This window comes from Folsomia candida, unplaced genomic scaffold (genome assembly GCF_002217175.1).
Source record: "Folsomia candida strain VU population unplaced genomic scaffold, ASM221717v1 Fcan01_Sc048, whole genome shotgun sequence".
In the NCBI taxonomy this organism is placed as follows: domain Eukaryota; kingdom Metazoa; phylum Arthropoda; class Collembola; order Entomobryomorpha; family Isotomidae; genus Folsomia; species Folsomia candida.
In genome coordinates this window covers 545324-562419 of record NW_019091240.1, presented here as the reverse complement: position 1 = coordinate 562419, position 17096 = coordinate 545324, and the positions used below count along the sequence as shown (strand labels likewise).

At 36.1% G+C, this 17096-nt stretch overlaps 1 protein-coding gene and 1 long non-coding RNA gene across 7 annotated transcripts in view; one reads left to right on the top strand and one right to left on the bottom strand.

The window, feature by feature from the left end:
* Positions 1 to 6758: 6758 nt before the first annotated feature.
* Positions 6759 to 8755, top strand: LOC118433355. The gene is made up of 2 exons (XR_004833338.1): positions 6759 to 7188; positions 7293 to 8755. It is a non-coding gene; the product is annotated as an uncharacterized LOC118433355 (long non-coding RNA).
* The window catches only part of LOC110862067 (unconventional myosin-IXAb), a 27384-nt gene continuing 18340 nt past the window's right edge, over positions 8053 to 17096 (bottom strand). For 4 of the 6 annotated variants that reach the window (XM_035845207.1, XM_035845210.1, XM_035845208.1 and 1 more), the window contains 11 exons: positions 16988 to 17048; positions 16737 to 16884; positions 16542 to 16665; positions 16187 to 16307; positions 16015 to 16095; positions 15530 to 15541; positions 14336 to 14498; positions 13500 to 13577; positions 11286 to 11467; positions 11059 to 11212; positions 8053 to 10986 (listed from right to left, as the gene is read on the bottom strand). In XM_035845207.1, coding sequence (XP_035701100.1) covers positions 10493 to 10986; positions 11059 to 11212; positions 11286 to 11467; positions 13500 to 13577; positions 14336 to 14498; positions 15530 to 15541; positions 16015 to 16095; positions 16187 to 16307; positions 16542 to 16665; positions 16737 to 16884; positions 16988 to 17048 — 1618 coding nt within the window. In that variant the 3' untranslated portion in view covers positions 8053 to 10492. The remainder of the gene's footprint in view (positions 10987 to 11058; positions 11213 to 11285; positions 11468 to 13499; positions 13578 to 14335; positions 14499 to 15529; positions 15542 to 16014; positions 16096 to 16186; positions 16308 to 16541; positions 16666 to 16736; positions 16885 to 16987; positions 17049 to 17096) is intronic. The other 2 variants (XM_035845211.1, XM_022111219.2) reach the window with 2 other exon arrangements.

Here is a 17096-nt window from a genome sequence, read left to right as displayed (position 1 = left end):
CGACGACGAAGGGTAGTTTTTACGAGAACAAAGGAATCATTATTGAAATATATTCCATAAAATGGTGCAAAAAATTGTAAAGGTAACACTGAAAAATCTGTTCCACTTTTGCTTACAACAGATTTGATTTGTTGAAACATTTTTTCACTAATTGACAACTGACACGACAAACTTTACAACTTTACACCCAGATTACGAAATTCCTGCATAAAGACATTATTATTATGCATGAGATGAATGTTGCAATCATACGACTCCAGCAATCGAGGACTCCAGTCTAGTCTAGGCAATTTGCCAATTATGCCAAGAATTTTGCATAAAAAAGTGAAATCTCCTCTTATTAATCGAATTAATCACCTACCAACACACGCGTATTTATTTTTCGCTTCCATTTTGTAAAAATTTCCAGGTCCCTTGATTAACTGTGAATCTAGTGTGTGTATTATAACTGGTCCTATCGTATTTCGCAGCTCATGTCAAAAATATGGAACAATTACAAATTGCAGAGTTATCTTCATGCATACAGAGAGTCAACCGAAGAGGGAAAAAAATTCCTTCGAAGGCCGTCTGCATAATTAATTAATGGAGCTCGATCTTCTATCCCATCTCGGCTCGGCCATTCTCTTCACTGTGATTTCAGTCAGCGATGAGCAGTAGCAAACCCAAACTTACCAAATTGCATAACTTTCAGACGTGTGTGTGTACACATGCATTGTGTGTCTTGTGTAAAAATCCTTAACGATTTTATTTTGGTAAAAAACTTGTAGAAATTATAGTTCACTCATTATCATATCGAAGATCCTGATCATCGGCTGAGTAGCAATCTCACCTTCTTCTTCAAATCCTCCTTCTCCAAAGTCCAATGCAATGCTTTTTGCCATTTTCTGTTAAAAGCTCCTTCCTGTGGGAGCTGGCAAGGCCGAAATATGTAAAAGTTATCCCATAATTTCCACAATTTTGTTGACATTTCCTGAATCATACCAGAAGATTGTGAGGGCAATACACTTACGTTTCACCTACCGTAGGATTCACAACGTTAATTGACTAGTTATTGTTTACGTAATAATCAACTTGTCAAAAAAAGTATGCAAATTGCAAGGTGAAGGTTGGCCAACAAATTCATCATCGTTTTTAATCCAATGTAATTAAGAGCTATGTATAAGGACACCCATTTCATTGTTGGTGGTGTGGAATAATGCACGCACGCATGGCCAGAGTCCAGTCTGGGAGATCTTCCAGTTAATAAAATTAAATTGATGGTTTGGTTGGGTGTGCTTTACGTTTTTGGGTAAAAATTATGCATCGCCTCTTCTCCTTCCACTAAATATGTACAATTAATCACATACAAAAGTATGCATTGTGCTGGTTTTTGTTTCAACAATTCCACTCTGAACGTGATTATGAAGATCATGTGATAGGTTGAGCGTGACCTTATTTTCATTTTTATAGTTCATCTTCGCCTTGATGTGATTATTGATTTTCTTTTGATTGCACCACTTATTCCGAGACGGAGGTAGTAGCAAAGATTTTACATTTATCTGCCCTTTGATCCTTTTAGACGTACATACTTAATATCTCGTTGCAGAACTTTTTAAGAGTTCAATACGAGGATTCCCAAAAATTCTGGGCTGGTTTGCTAATTGCATAGCTCATCCTCTCAATTACAGATACTGGGAAAAGTTGAATAATTAAGTGAAATAATTGTATTCGTTTGAATAATTTGTCTGATTTCTTACAACTTTCGAGTAGGCAGACAGTTTATGAAATCAATAAATTCGCCTGATTCTCGTAAAATATGAAGGTGTGCTTAATAAGTGGACACTTATGTAAGTACTTTCATGGTTGTGTAGAAGGGGTGAATATGGTAAAAACCCTAAATCTATCAAGTCGTTAGGTACCGGAAAATCTGCAATGCTTTTTCTTGCTCATTAAATTCCATGAAATTGACGTCAATCGAAAGATGCAGTATCTTTAACCCGCAATCCTCACAGAACTGAACCAACTTGTTGCATTGTTACTCACACCAAGTTAATCTTGAATTAATTTGTTGGTATTTATTTATCGTTTTTGTAAAATGAAATTTAGTCAGTGAGCCGTGTGGTGGGTCAACAATTCATAGAAAAACACATCAATAAGGAACTCGAAATAACTGGATCCATGAGGTATCTAGTTTTGCATATTATGTGGATGCGAACTGAACTGACGCACTTATTATTTCTTGGTTGGTTAGCTAGTGCATAACGATTAAACAATGTGTCACCTGAGGTGGATGATGCATTCTAATTTTTCGAGGTAAACATTGATTCTAAAAGAATTACTTCTTGTGGACGAAATTTTGATCCAATTTGGCAAAATGGCTTCGTGTTGGCTGGCCTGGAGAAGAAGTGTAGCATTTTATTAATGACTCCGCTCAAGGCAATCTTGTTACTTTGATCGTTTTATATCTGCATCTTATCTTTATATCCAAATCAGCTCTTAAATTAAATTGTACTCCTATTCGTGCAGGTTTGTAAACGCTTAAATGTATCAATGCAAAATAAACCATCTTCATTATATCATCAGTTGCATAAAACGCTACTATTTACAATTAGACAATCTTTGATTATACAAATCTTCTCAATTTTTAAATTTATCCGAAGATTACATATCTGCAAAAAATGAGGATTATTCTTAATGAGGATTAAAGGATGTGGTTACCGCACGCAATATATAAGCATGCTTACATATGTACCTATGTATATGTACATATTCCAGCACTTGTCTGGTATACCGGACGGAAAACTTTTTATAAAAATCTGTCAGAAACTCTCGGGTATTACGAATGGAGAACATGGGAAAGGTTTTTACGAAATGGACAGTTGACCCTGCACGTCGTCTCCTGTATCAAAGCTTACGTACAAGTTTCACCCTTTCATTCACCGGCCATCAATCACACACACACACCGAATTACATCATCATCAGGTTCCAAAGAGTGGACGAAATACAAAATACCCTGATCACAGTATAAAGCAATCACATCACAATTACGTAATAAAATGAACATTACTATAAAAGAGTTTCAGAATTTCAGGAAGAACTGACCTAGCAGAAAATCTGCCCAGTTTTTTTTTGCGAAAATCATTACAATTGCACATTAGCACACAATAGAATTAAGCCCTGGGAATTAACAACTACCAGTTGTTGTGTACATATGTACCAACGGTATGTATGTACGTACATGTAACAAATCTCATAAAGGTATATACACATGAGAATCCAGTTTTCTCTAGTTTGAGCGAGTGGAAATATAATATGCTCCTCTTGAGTTTTCCAGTCGTTCTTTTTACAATGCGAACAATATCAGACCATGGTCAGTGATTCGATGACATCACTCAACGCAATATGAAATTGTGTCTTGTGGACTTTTCTAACTTTTTCTTCTATCCAGAGATGAACATAAAAAAGGAGAAGAAATATAATTAATTCGCGAATCCTTCACGTCGTCATATTGATTAATGACCAATTGTCAAAGAAGTGAGCTGGGTAGAGGTAGGTTGAGACTGTCCAGGCATGAAATAATTCCACCTACTACCCTGCTCAACAGTTGGCCTGGAATTTTAACAAAAACCACGGAAAAGTCTGCAAAGTTTTTATTACAAAGATTCAACAAGTTGTTATTGCGAGCAAACAGACGTACATTTGTAGGTACTTAACGTACGTAGGTAGTAATACGTATGTATGTATGCCCTATGTACATAATAGCCTGGTGTTCCATTTTCCATTTATGTACTTGAATCCCTGACAGCACAGAAACTCTGGAGTTGTTACCATTGTGCTCTTTCTCTGTTCCTCTTTTGAAATCCGATGATCCGTGTAGATTGATTTTCTTGGTTTTAATTTCCGGGCGATACAAGAGTTTATTTGTTTGCTTTCAACATCAATCAACACAAGTGGTTGAATTCTTCTCAAACAAATAACGGAGAGAAATGATAAGAGATGAACCAGTTCAAGTGATGTTGCTCTTTTTCATTTTTCTTATTCAACTCATGTCTTGGATTTTTCCGTGTCAAAAATCCTCTTATAAAATTTCCCAGATTCTGTGAATGATGGAAGGCGGAGGTGGTATTGTAAATACTTGTGCTAGAGGCAGTTATCCACCAGACCACATTTGATCTCTGTTATACAGTTTATAACATCTTTTACAAGAAATCAACCAAGAGTAAACTTCCTGTTTCCTATTTCACCCTTCCTCCAGCCTTCTTCTGCCATGTGGACGTACAAAAGTACGTATAAAAGTATGGGAGAGTAGAGGATAGGGCAAAAATAAAATCAGCGTCTCGAAGATCAAAGGTGAAGCTAAAGTGGATAATTGTCTGGAGGAAATTCGATCTCCGCTTTTGCGACACAAGATTTTAACCTTTATTTACTCCTTCGCAAAAGTCCAAGTGTGCTGGCTGGGTGTAACTGTTTCCGATTTGTTTATACACTCGACACACTCTCAAGAGTTACATCAGAGAAAACGAACCGGTTAAATTGCTCAGGAGTGAAAAGACGACTGGGTGTGTACACCTGTTCTTTCTGTCGTTTCTTTCGGCAAGAGAGGACACGGTAAAGAAGAACGAGACAGGCTGCAAATTACGACGTGACGACTTTTATGTAGATGCACATTTTGAGAGATAAAGCCTGTTCATCCTGTTATTAATTGCACATTGAGATATACAACATGCACTTTGATTATTATTCAAGAAAACTTAATTATGATGCCAAAATTAGGTGGATATTATTACCCAAGCAGCTCGCCTCATCCTTCTCTTCTGCCCACTAGTCATGTACCACGTGGGCGTTGAGCATATCCATTTCGCTCAGCGGAACTTCTACCGGAGTGAGAAATGGTTGGAGGAGAGGATTTTGAGTGAAATTAAGTATGCGGGAGGTGACCTGGATAAGAGTGGTGGCTACGGTGTTAACATGGAAAATGAATTTGACCGATCAGGGGAAAAAAGGATCATTATTTTAAGCAGGGTGACTCCATGTGCGTCAGAATGTCGCTATATGCACATTGTTATTTCAGGGATTTTCCCTTCTTTTTCTTGCCCGAGAACATTCTCAGTCCTCCCCTCGTCATGATTAACCTTAATTCGTTGTCACCAAGAGTGTCTGGAAATAGAATCTAAATTTCTTGACACAACTGGAGAAATTCCTCCGAATGAGAGTAGTCGTCGTGGAGTAAGTAGATTCTGCTAAGTGAGTCGTGGCTGATGGAGCTGTGAAGATCAAAGAAGAACAGCTCTCTCGCACTTTACTTACTTTTGAAAATTTTGCGAGCAACAATTGGTCCTTTTAGAGGCCTTTACGTATCAATAAAGTGGGAGGGAGGAGGCTGAGAGGAAGTGAATCAAGTTATTACCCAGCCAGACGGAGTGAAACTATTATGTGCAACTGACTCAACTTCACCACGTCGTATTTCAAGAATAGAGTGGAGGGGAAAGATGGATGATGATGATGATGCCATGTCTGCCTCCTGGAAGCATGACTTTCTCTCTCTGTGAACTTTCTCCTTGTTCCCACACTCGCTTGTATTCTACTCATTCCAAGATTTGCTAGTCCAATTATTGGTTATTTTAAGAATGACATTTTGCTCATCGTCTCGTGTATAAGGCAATTTTTAATCGCGTCTCCCTAATAATGCTCTTGTGTTTGGCACACCTTATTTTACAAAAATCACATCAACCTACTTGGAAGTTGGACACATTTTGCAAGCAATGTTTTATTATTATTATCGTGAATAGGAAAAGTGAAGTAGGAGCAGAGGAAGCATATCTGAACGGAGCTTAACTTCCAGCCCACTTAGCCCCTCCGGAACTTCCTCTCTTCCTCTCCAACTGCTCCCCATCGGTGGACCGTAACCTGTAAAAATCCCCTCCAAAGAATGCTCACATCGAATTGAGGGCAGCATCGTGGACACAAAATACGTACGTATGTATGTACAGCGCGATCAAGAGTTGGGACAGGTTTAGAGGACAAAGAGACTCGTGGACTGGTATAGATTTACTGATCATGCATATGTAACTTGCACCATATAAAATTAATTTTTCTCACTCGCCCTGCTGGAATTTTATTACGTGGATTGTCTGCATATCCACAAAAATATTGAACTAAATACTTACTTCATTAGTTTTGTTTACGCCGCACAATTTATGGATTGCATTTCTTCAAGGGGCGATTGCCTTGTTTTTAATCAGCCACATTTTTACCGCAAGAACAACCATAAATATAAATAGCAACTATGTAGTACATAAATGAGTGCAAGACGAAAAAATGCACATTTTTTATCTTCCTTCCTCCAGTAGTTTGCCTGCATGCATTATTACACAAGCTATTATTGCATTATGTTATTACCATCTTAAATAATTCGAGGTTGAGTTGAGGCATCGTGTTTTCTTACTATTCATGGCTAACTTGTTGGCCCAAAGACATCATCGCTGCTTAGTTGGCTGCCTGAATGAATGGCATAATGATAGCATTACGTAATAACTACTCCACATTTCAATGACAAATTGCCAATTTCCTGACAAAGTTCCGTTATTATGATGCGTAGATATGCGATAAGTAGAACAATACTACTTGATACGTAGTTGGTAGTGGTACTGCTCCCTTAATTATGTAATTGTGCGACGATCCTCCTCTGGAATAATTTCCCAAGGCCTGTGGAAGCCAGTCCCAGAATGAGTAATCCCATGCCATGCACAACAAACGACCACTTCGTCTCTTATCCATCGCCACTCAAATATTTTCCTAATTGGAGAATAATTAAGTTAGAAGGTTGTATGGCTTCCACTTTATCGCATCATATATTTTTAGACTCATATCTTGCATATGAAGAAGGTTATCAGCCCAATTAAAATAATTGATTTTACATCTAAAACTGAACCTTAATTTTACTTTATTAATTGGAAGAGGTCTCGCAACTTTATGCGTTCGTCGGAAAAGAAATGAATAATAAAGAATACAGGGTGATGATTAACTACATGAGAGAGTAACACACCTTGAACATGACCCTGTCACCCGTACGGCGATAACAACATTCGTCTTCCGTGTGTCTGTAATTAATGCGATAATTTAACAACATTTTGTAATCTCTGCGGTGATTGCAATATTGTCGTGGAATCGAAGCATTAAATTGGTCAGTCGGAATCAAATCTGTAATGGTAATCATATTAATCATTGATAAATAATCGAATAAAAAATTTTTGGTGACAAAGTCTTATTTTTTTGTACTTGAATTCTTATTTTTAACTCTTTTTCAATGCAGTTCATCATTTTAGCGTATTTTGGGATAAGGTGAGATGACATCAAAAGAGACCATCAAACTGTGTCTGTGTTAAAAAGTTTGTGTAGAAAATTCATACTTTTTTTAATTTGTGAGAAAATTGGGGGTAGTTACAGGAGTTTATTAATATAAGATGTAAAATAGCGTGTGTGATGACGAGTTTCGAAAAAATCTACGATGGGACGGAATGGATCTGATTTTCGGATTTTGGAAAGCCCACTTTCAGTTATTTTCAAATAACTGATTTTATTTCTTAATTTCATTCCGATAAAATATGTGATTTCATTATGCGACTGGATTTGTGATGGTCAATTTTTTGTAAGCTTATAAAAAATCTGGACTATGATTAATTTAAAAATACTAAAAGTCACCATTTCATGATTTCAACTACTATTGCAAACGCTGCAATAAAGTTGAGATGTGTTAAGCTGACGATGGTCGTGTGTTCCGTGGTCTAAAAATCTCACCAAACTCGGGTGAAGGCTTAAAGGACTTTTTTTAAGGTGTTGAATGTTCCGTGGAAATGGAGAGAAAAGAGTCGGTCGAGCATTTAATGGTCTCTTAATGATTTCCGTTTACTCCAAAAAGCCTCCCGTAATGGCTTCCTCGTCCCACAAAATAATTGTGGCACTGCATTCCTCCAGCGAAACAGAGAAGATCAAACCGAACGTGCATTAGTTGATCGTTCGTGCACGAAGAAATAAAAAATATCTGGCTTGGACAAAACCAATCATCACTTTGATTTTCATTATGAACTTTAATCCGTCAAATTTTCCACATTTTTTAACACGAATTACTTTTTTAATTTTTTATAATGTGTTGTTTCTTTTTAGATTTTGATTGGATTGGTTGGTGCTCTTTTCGCTTGTTTGTTTGGTAATATATGTAGCTGTGAGTTTGTGTGTGTAGAAAACATTAACAATTACAGAAATAAGGACTGCTGGTGTAGTACATATTGTATATTTAGATAGTAACAATATATAATCTGATCTTGAACTGGTTGTATTTTTTTTTAGAGAATTTCAATAAAAAAAATATCCTGATCAAGCGTCTCGTCTTCATCATAGCGTCTCATGATTAGTGAGCCCTTGGCATGAGACGAAGTGATGAGAGACGCAAAATAATGAGAAAAGAGATTAATTATTCCCCTTATTTAAATCAGTAATGTGTAATTACAATATTTTTTTAAACTTACATTAGTCTAATTATCGTTTCATCTAAGACATAATATTAGTAATCATCATAACAATAATCATAATAATATATAATTTTATAATGGGGATACATTCCCCCGTTTGTTTGTGAACAAATACCTTATTTCAATTTTCTTGGTATGCACGTCTTATAATACTATTGTGTAATTCGTTAATAAACCTGTATTGGATTTGATGTTGGGTTTGTCACCAATTTTTTCATGTATGACACGGATTCATACAAAAAATTCGTGTGTCCAAAGCTGTTGTAAATATGTAATCCATCAACTATGTATTTATTATGCTGTTGTTGTGTGTTGCTGGCTGACTGACGTTGAATAAGCATAACTTCCCAAATTCCTCTAGTGAACAAAATGTTTACGATTTGTACTTTTCGATTCATTCTTCATTTTCTGTAAGACGGGGATCTTTCTACGCCAAATTCTTAACTCGCACCCCTGTGCACAAATGTGACATACAAAATTATGAAATGACAATTTTTATCTAATCCGTCACCAGAATAGAAACCAAAAACTTTAAAAATAATTCCAATTTTAGACAATTCGTTTGCTAATCATGAAACAGTTTGCATCGCCCCTTTGACTAAAGACGTTCAATATAAAATTACGCAACACGAAAAAAGACGCACACTTTACACTTGGTTCACACTAAACGTTAATACAAGTTTCTTTGCATATGTATAATTAATACAAACTATGCAGTGGATCTTATTCCTTTTGTACAAAATTCTCCTATAAAATAGGGGAAATTAATGGTAAATAGTATTTAACTCTGTAGTAGCAGTTGTGATATTACGTACGCTAAGGTGAAGAAAATATACGAAATTTAAGTATTTCTTGTAATACAGATCAAGCTCGATAACTCTTCTGCACTTACAAAAAATAAACGAGTAGGTTAGTTGAAAACATTGAGGGACTTGAATCTTGGTGTACTTCATAAGGTAACGAAACATGGTTTGGTAACAACGCAACGCAAGCCTCCTTCAGTTGGCATGAAAATGTGTTTCTATTTTTTTTATACATTATGTCATCGACAACGAAATGACGTTCATTTCTTATAATAACTTCATATTTACAAATTATTAAAACCATCATACTTGAAATGGATACATACATACGGGTGCTTATCGTGGTCATATCGTAACTTAGAGAAAAGGCAGTATTAAATTCCAAGTGGAATGAATAATGTTGCATCGTTAGATAAAAGTTTGTTACATTTGTGTCCTAAAACCAAGTCAGTGTGTGTTCATTATACTTATTTGTGTGGAATGCATAAAAGAATTGAAAGTTTTTTGAAATTATCAGAACAAGTATAAACCATATATTTGTAAATGGGTAGTTGCGTAAGTGTGTTAGTAGCCTAAGAAAAGAGTTCAGTAAATCCACGTGTAGTAAAAAGCAGTCTCAATCAAATAGAATGTGTTTCCAGTCCTTCTCTGTACGAACATTAGGATTTTTGGATTGTATAAGTGACGAAGACGGGTTTAGCAGCAAAAGGCAATTATATAATTCCAGGCAATTGACTAGGTGCTTCAGTAATTAATTAATTATTTAATGAACGAATCCCTGTTGGCCAGTAGTACGATGGTTATAAGAATTTTAAAATTGTAATCGTCATCATGGACATATTTCCTTCTGACAGAACACAAATAATTTCGTACATGAGTTTCTAACGAGATAAAAATACGTATGTACATGAGTCACACAAGTAATTTGTATGTCAATTGTATTTCATGAATATTCTCTTCGTGACCTTTCTTAATCTATTGTTATGTGATTAGGAGGGAATGAATCCCGCAGTGCTAAAACCAAAATAGACGGAAAATATGCATACGTTCTTTGTATTGGTTTAGTAGTCATGTAATAATGCCTGTGAGACTTCCCAATGTGGACTTTTCGATCGCAAGCTTTGTAAGTGTTAGCTTCTATGTGGTAGAAAATCCTAATAACGAAAATGAAGATAAATTATTTAAATTCGAGGTTTGTATGTGAGAGTAACATGAAAACTTTGAACGTCAGTTTCAGTGCAATCCGCTTCGAGAACCATGTTGGTTAGATAGTCGGATTCACAAGTGGTCTCGCCAGGAACAGACTCTGCCTGACTACAGCCGGCGACAGGGTTTCGTGAGGGTGAGTTTCCAACTCCCTTGGAACTAACAGGAGTAGTCGGCGTGGTAGTGGATCCACCACATGCCTCAGCACCAGCCCCTCCGCCCCCAACGACATGACCAATGACCTCCCCCGAAGGAGAACTATTATTATTCACGGCAGGATTTGATGAAGTTCCAGAAGATGAGCCGGTCTGTTTTCTATTCGCGGTGGTAGCGGAAGTTGAAGTAGTTCCATTTTCTTTGTTCTTCTTACTTGAGCTTCTACGGACCAGCCGGCGATCTTTGTCCTTGCTTGAAGACCTTCGCACCAATTGATGTTGTTTCAGTGACTCTTGGGAACCTGATCCTTGACCTAACAGAAGGGAAATCAATAAAATGTATTAACTCGAATTACAACAGATTTTCATATTATGCACGTGCATACCAGAGGCTTCTAAATTTCTTCCAGTATCCTCTTTAAGAATATAAAATGGGGTTGCAGGTCCATCCACGTCGACACACGTCATCCCAGAGCAAATGACTGGAGAGAGAAACCATTCGGAACGCGTTTTCATTCTGGCAACTTGTCTCTCGTGCACCTACAATTAGTCAAATTAGTCAATACGTTTTTAATTCTTTTGAGCTAAAAGAAACCAAAGTGTTACCACTCACCGATACTCCATTAAACAATCCATTATCCTCCAAACTAATACTGAGCCTGGTATAACTCTCCAGTAAACTGTTTTCAGGAATGCTATTTAACGAACTGTTGGCCTCTGCAGTTTCAGCGTCTAACCGGTCCAACACTTGCATTAGTGCCGGCGTGGAGTGGCTTTCCTCTTGTTGGGACATGGCTGAAAGAAAGTCGAGTCTTATTATTTGACACCAATTCAACATCCTTGATTTTTCAGGGGTCGAATATTCTACAAATATATACTCAGCTGGACCACAATCACTACTTCATACAAACAGAAATTTAGAGGGGCAAAGAGCACAGCAGTTATTAAGCTCAGACTTTGTGAACAGTTTCGAAGAGAGAAAGGAAGCGAGAATCAAAGGTATTCGATCGAAAGAGTATTTAATAATGACCTCGATCAAATCAAGACCTGTGGTTTATACACATAATTGTTTCTACCAATTGTTAGTCTGACTCTATAAATTGTTATGTCGATCCATTCGAGAAACTTTTCGAAAAGACAATCAACATTGTGACACACACAATAAGTGATAAATAAATACATACATCACATCACACCATACAAACATTTATCATACAAAGTTATTCCTAGCAGTACATAAACATACATATAAAACCAGTAACAAATTGCACCACGTCTTTACATGCACACACGAGATGGACACACAAAATTAGCAAATTTTCCCCAAATTCCCAGCAAATAAACAAAAATTAGTAAGTAATACCTTCAATCTTTTAGTGTCTCATCCCACTGGTGAAAAGGAGATGACACCATTTCTTGCCAAATGCAGTGATTGCTTTAATGGCTCATAAACTACTCAACTCAATTAAATCAAAGCTTGCATAATAATAATAAGTAAAAAAAAAAATGGGAAACGATATGCTTCAATCAGTTAATTAAGTCATTGATCAACCTTATTTATTACTATTATTCGCATCAAAAGCAGTTACTACTAATGTATTTACTATTCAATTGCAAGGTTAACAATTACTTTACAGTGAATGACACAAGTTTATAACAAACAAAAAACTCGGGTTGGGTCAACTTCAGTACAAAATGCTTTCAGCGTTAGTAAAAAAAACTGAACTAAAAAACGAAACCATTAATATTTGTACTATGCACTGTTAATGTATAATAAATCGGAATTTAACAATACTTGAAAGAAACGGTTGGAGAGCTAGTCATATAAAAAATCGTACTATAATACCCTAAAAACCTATAGGATAAGTAGCTGGCTGGATAATTAATGGCTGCCTTAATTGGTTCAAAGTGTAACTTGTAATTGTACAGTTATCGGAATAATGACAATCCTGGCGAGGTCCGGGATCCGTCTCATCGCTTTTACGCTTTTTATACCTAATTTGAGAAGCTGGTTACTCATTTTCAGTTTTCTATAAATTTCGCTAATTCCTTTCGAATGCCTACAAATCAATTTTATTAAAATGTTTGTTACAAGAGTTGGGTTGATTATATAAAATAAAAATTTAACCCTGTATTATATAATTCCAACGTTGTAAGAAAATCCAGTCAATCGTCATTAACATATTCCTTTAGACATGCAGTTCAGCCGTAACAATTATGTATTTCATACTTCAATCCAATTACGGCAGCCATTAATTTACTAACTCCTAATCTTGTTTTGTTAACTTTCCTACAGTAATTATTTCCTACGTTTTGTGTAAGGTTGAAATATTTCTGGTAACCATTTGTTACTTTTAACTTTTGTTGAATACACATTGTCAACATTGATACAATAATATACAGGCTTTACAAAATACATAAAAAATGCTGGATACTCATTTACAACAATTTAATAACTCTACTTTTTTAAAGGGGGTCCCAAATATTTGTTAATCTAACCTGAGATTTTCAACAAAGACTAGCAAAGTCACTGGAGCACGAGAATGCATAACTAAATATTTACATGCATCATGATAAAAATATCATCCCATCATTCGTGCCGATAACAATTAGCACAATAACAATTGAGCAACATTAGCCCTCCCCCACCCACCCAACCCCACACAAGAGTCAGTTACCCCAAGAGGAAGTATTTAGCATAACTGACTCACCATGCAAATGCAACATTGATGACATAATCAAATGCGGGTACAACATCAATTAATTGCATTATCTGCTCTAAAATCGGCTAATAAACACAATAAAAGTTACTCTTTTTGTCATCTACCTTCCAAATTAAATTTGAGCCCCCATCTGTCCGACTCATATTGTAGCCAATGTTTCTCAGCCTCAAGCGACAATTGGTCTAAATAATTAAACCACCAATCAATCAGTCAACAATATCAATCAATAATACATTTATAGATATATAAAAGTTGTAGTAAATCAGATCGACGCGACCCGTACTCTCGATTACGTATAATACAAATACATGCTACCTTAACTCAACAAATGTACAGCAAACAAACAGAATATCAAGTAAATGTAGTAAAAGTATCGAATATCCTAAAAATCAGACTCAGTCTTTCTCGCAGAAGTTGTTTCTTTTGTTCTCTCGTCGTTCTTTAGTCTTCTGTTATGTATGATGCTCAACTTGTTCTGTTTATCTTGACGGTTTCAATGGAACTCACTAATAATGGGACTTATGAAGCTGTACCCGGAGCAACGTTCTGGATTTTCATCCTCTTCTATTGTAAAATGAGGTAAATAATAAGATGTGAGTGAGTTAAACAAGTGATAAATATAGGCAGTTAAAAATACATGTTCAAGAAGTGAGTTCAAGAAAAGCGAGCATTGTTTTATTCGAAAGGAACTGAAATATAAAATCTGGTTTCCTAAAGGGAAATTTTCGTAAACAAAGTGAGACGCATTGTGAAGTGGTGAATCATTGAGAATCAGTAGTAAATAAGCTTAACTTTGTGGTGAAAAAAAAATCTACAAAAGTGTGTGTGCTATATTACACATGGTATTAAGATGATCTATTGTAACGTGTGAGAAGAGGAGAATTTTATTATGCACACAAAAGAGGATGCTGCAAATGGGACAAAAATTATGGGGACTCACGGGAAACGAGGGCGTCTGGGGGGTACCGGAAGCTAAAGATCCAATCCTCCTCCACCCGCAAGATTCGCCCCGTAATGCGAGCATAGTACTCGTAGTTGTCTCGGCCAAAGAGGTTGCTCACGCCAAAGTTGTCAATGAGAAATTTCATGATTTTCGTTGCCACCTGTAAGGAGAGAAAGCACACGCGAGGTTGCATTAAACACTGGTGTTCATATCATATCACTGGGTTATATCTTGTCGAGATAAGTATGTGCTATGGGTCGACATGTAAGGCGTTTGACAAAAGATGAGAGATTTTCCACAGAATGAGAACAATATTAAGATTAATATATATATAGGCGACTACATAATATAATAATACACATTGGATTATTCACATTTCCACAAAGCTCGTCACAATCGGGATTTGTATGCTGCTTCCTAAAACTAAGACTGACATGCAAAACACTATTCTCATGGATATGTAGCCAAACATATTGCATGCCATCCTTTCTTGAATGTAAAATGAATTAACCAAAGTAAACACTCCTCTCGAGAAGAGAAGTCAAACTGTCTCTCGGCAGAATCACAGCCATGTTCATTGGAAGCCATTCTATACACAAGCATTATGGATGCAAGGAGATTTCAAGACTAATAAGTAAGTATATAGCTCAGCAAATTAATATCAATTTAATCTTGTTTTTGTATCAGTTCAACTCAATGTAAGCATTTCAGGCTGGCGGTGCCACTAACTTGAAGCTAATCTGCGTATGAATAAGACCATACCATCCGAATCGACTAATAAGAAGACTAAAGCGCAGTATTCTCTACAATAATGACTGCCACATTCCCAATAATCCTGATCAATTAACAGAAAATACTCAATAACACAATACACGTCCATGATTAATCCGACAAAAACATTGGTCATGACCTCATGTCATCATACTCACAAGTCACATACTTACTAGGATTGACCACTATGTATTTATGTGTAGCAAAGACAGAAATAGTCACACACAAACAACTTTGTTGCACATCCACGAACGAGCACGAAACAATATGAATAAAAAGTAATGAAAATCGCTGAGGCTATAAAACTTTGAAATTGAAAGGACGATTGGACAATTGGGCTAAAAAAACAAAGGAGAAACTATAAAGAGCAAATGTAATGTTATATTCATTTGAGAACAGGAAACAATTTTTGTGACTTACATCCACCTCGGCCTAATTTGTGAACGGCGAACGAACCAACATTTATTTGTCATAAATGGGTAAGATAAGGACAAATTCAAACAAATCTGGTTAGAATACACACCTTTAAATTTTATGACCTACACTACAGAAAAACCACCCCCACGACAAAAAGGTGGGTGGGTGGTACCTCTTGCACAGAATAAGAATCTACATATGTACACTATGTCTATTATGAATGGATTCTCATCCTCCTCAAATTACCAACCAACCGACGCTAGGAAAAAAAACATCTGAATAATCAGAACAAGTGAGAAATTGAAATACGAAATAGATTTACAAGACAAACTACTATACAACACTAATCAAATCCACTTAGATATATCAACGGTTAGGTATATTTTAATATGACTCGAAACTCATTGATTATTATCTACATACAAACAACTTCTACTGTTTCAACCAAAAGTCAATAATAATACCAAGAAAACAATAATCCCACTTACTTTGAACTTCATTACATCTTCCATTTTGGCTTGTTTTCCATCGGAAACACAACTTTGGAAGAATGAGGGGGCAACAGATACCTGCGAGTTGATATAATAACCACATTCGTTATTGTCATTAGGCTCTCATGTATTTACATAATTCCAATTTAGCAAGGACACAGACACATACCCCCAACGCTTCTGAGGTCATCCCCGTCTGAGCTCGCTCGCAGTTGGAAGCAATAACGCGAAAAGTTCCAAACAAAAGGACGATCAGACGTTGAGTATAGATTGGAAGGGTTGAGATCAGTCTGAAACATATCAAAGTATAAATACGTGGAATTTAATACTCTCATCATGGCCGTCAGCCGTAGTAATCCATGCATTAAATAGTTATAATATATGATTCAAATAAAAAAATAATTTCAATTCACTGACACTCGTGAAATCTGATACACTGGCATGTGCAACAACGCCCAGTGTACAGTTAGTTGGTACGATTTTAACCTTACAGTATTTTATAAAGGTAAAACTAATTAACATACGCATGGATATGGTCCCTCTGATGTTCAACACTGGTCATGTCAATAATATGGAAGAGTTGTGCTTCCCCATCACGGCCAAAAATCCCGTCAGGAATTTTCCTTAAAAACTTTTTGAGCACCGAGGCTAAAATAGATAAATATTGATAATCTCGATTCTCGAATCTACAAAAGAAATTTATTAGACTAAAGACGCACCAATTGTGTAGACGGAAAAGTTATCAATGTTAACGAGACGCCCATTTTGCAGAAAATGAATCAACTTTTTCATACTGCCTTGATGCCCAGGAGCTCTGAATACATCCTTCTTGTACGGTGCTTCTTTGTTCAGTTTCAAAATTAATATCTGAAGCAATGACAAAAGAACAACAAAGATTATTAGTTTGCATTCTTTTCTTTGTAATATTTATTGGCAGGAAGTTCTGAGAGTAAAACAAGCAATTTTGTACCAGCAATGGTCCAGGAATGTCATTCTTGCAAACTTCTTCTAATGGAACTCCAAATTTTACTCTGCAATTAGTTGTGCGTCCAAACGTTAGAAATTTACATTTAAAAAGC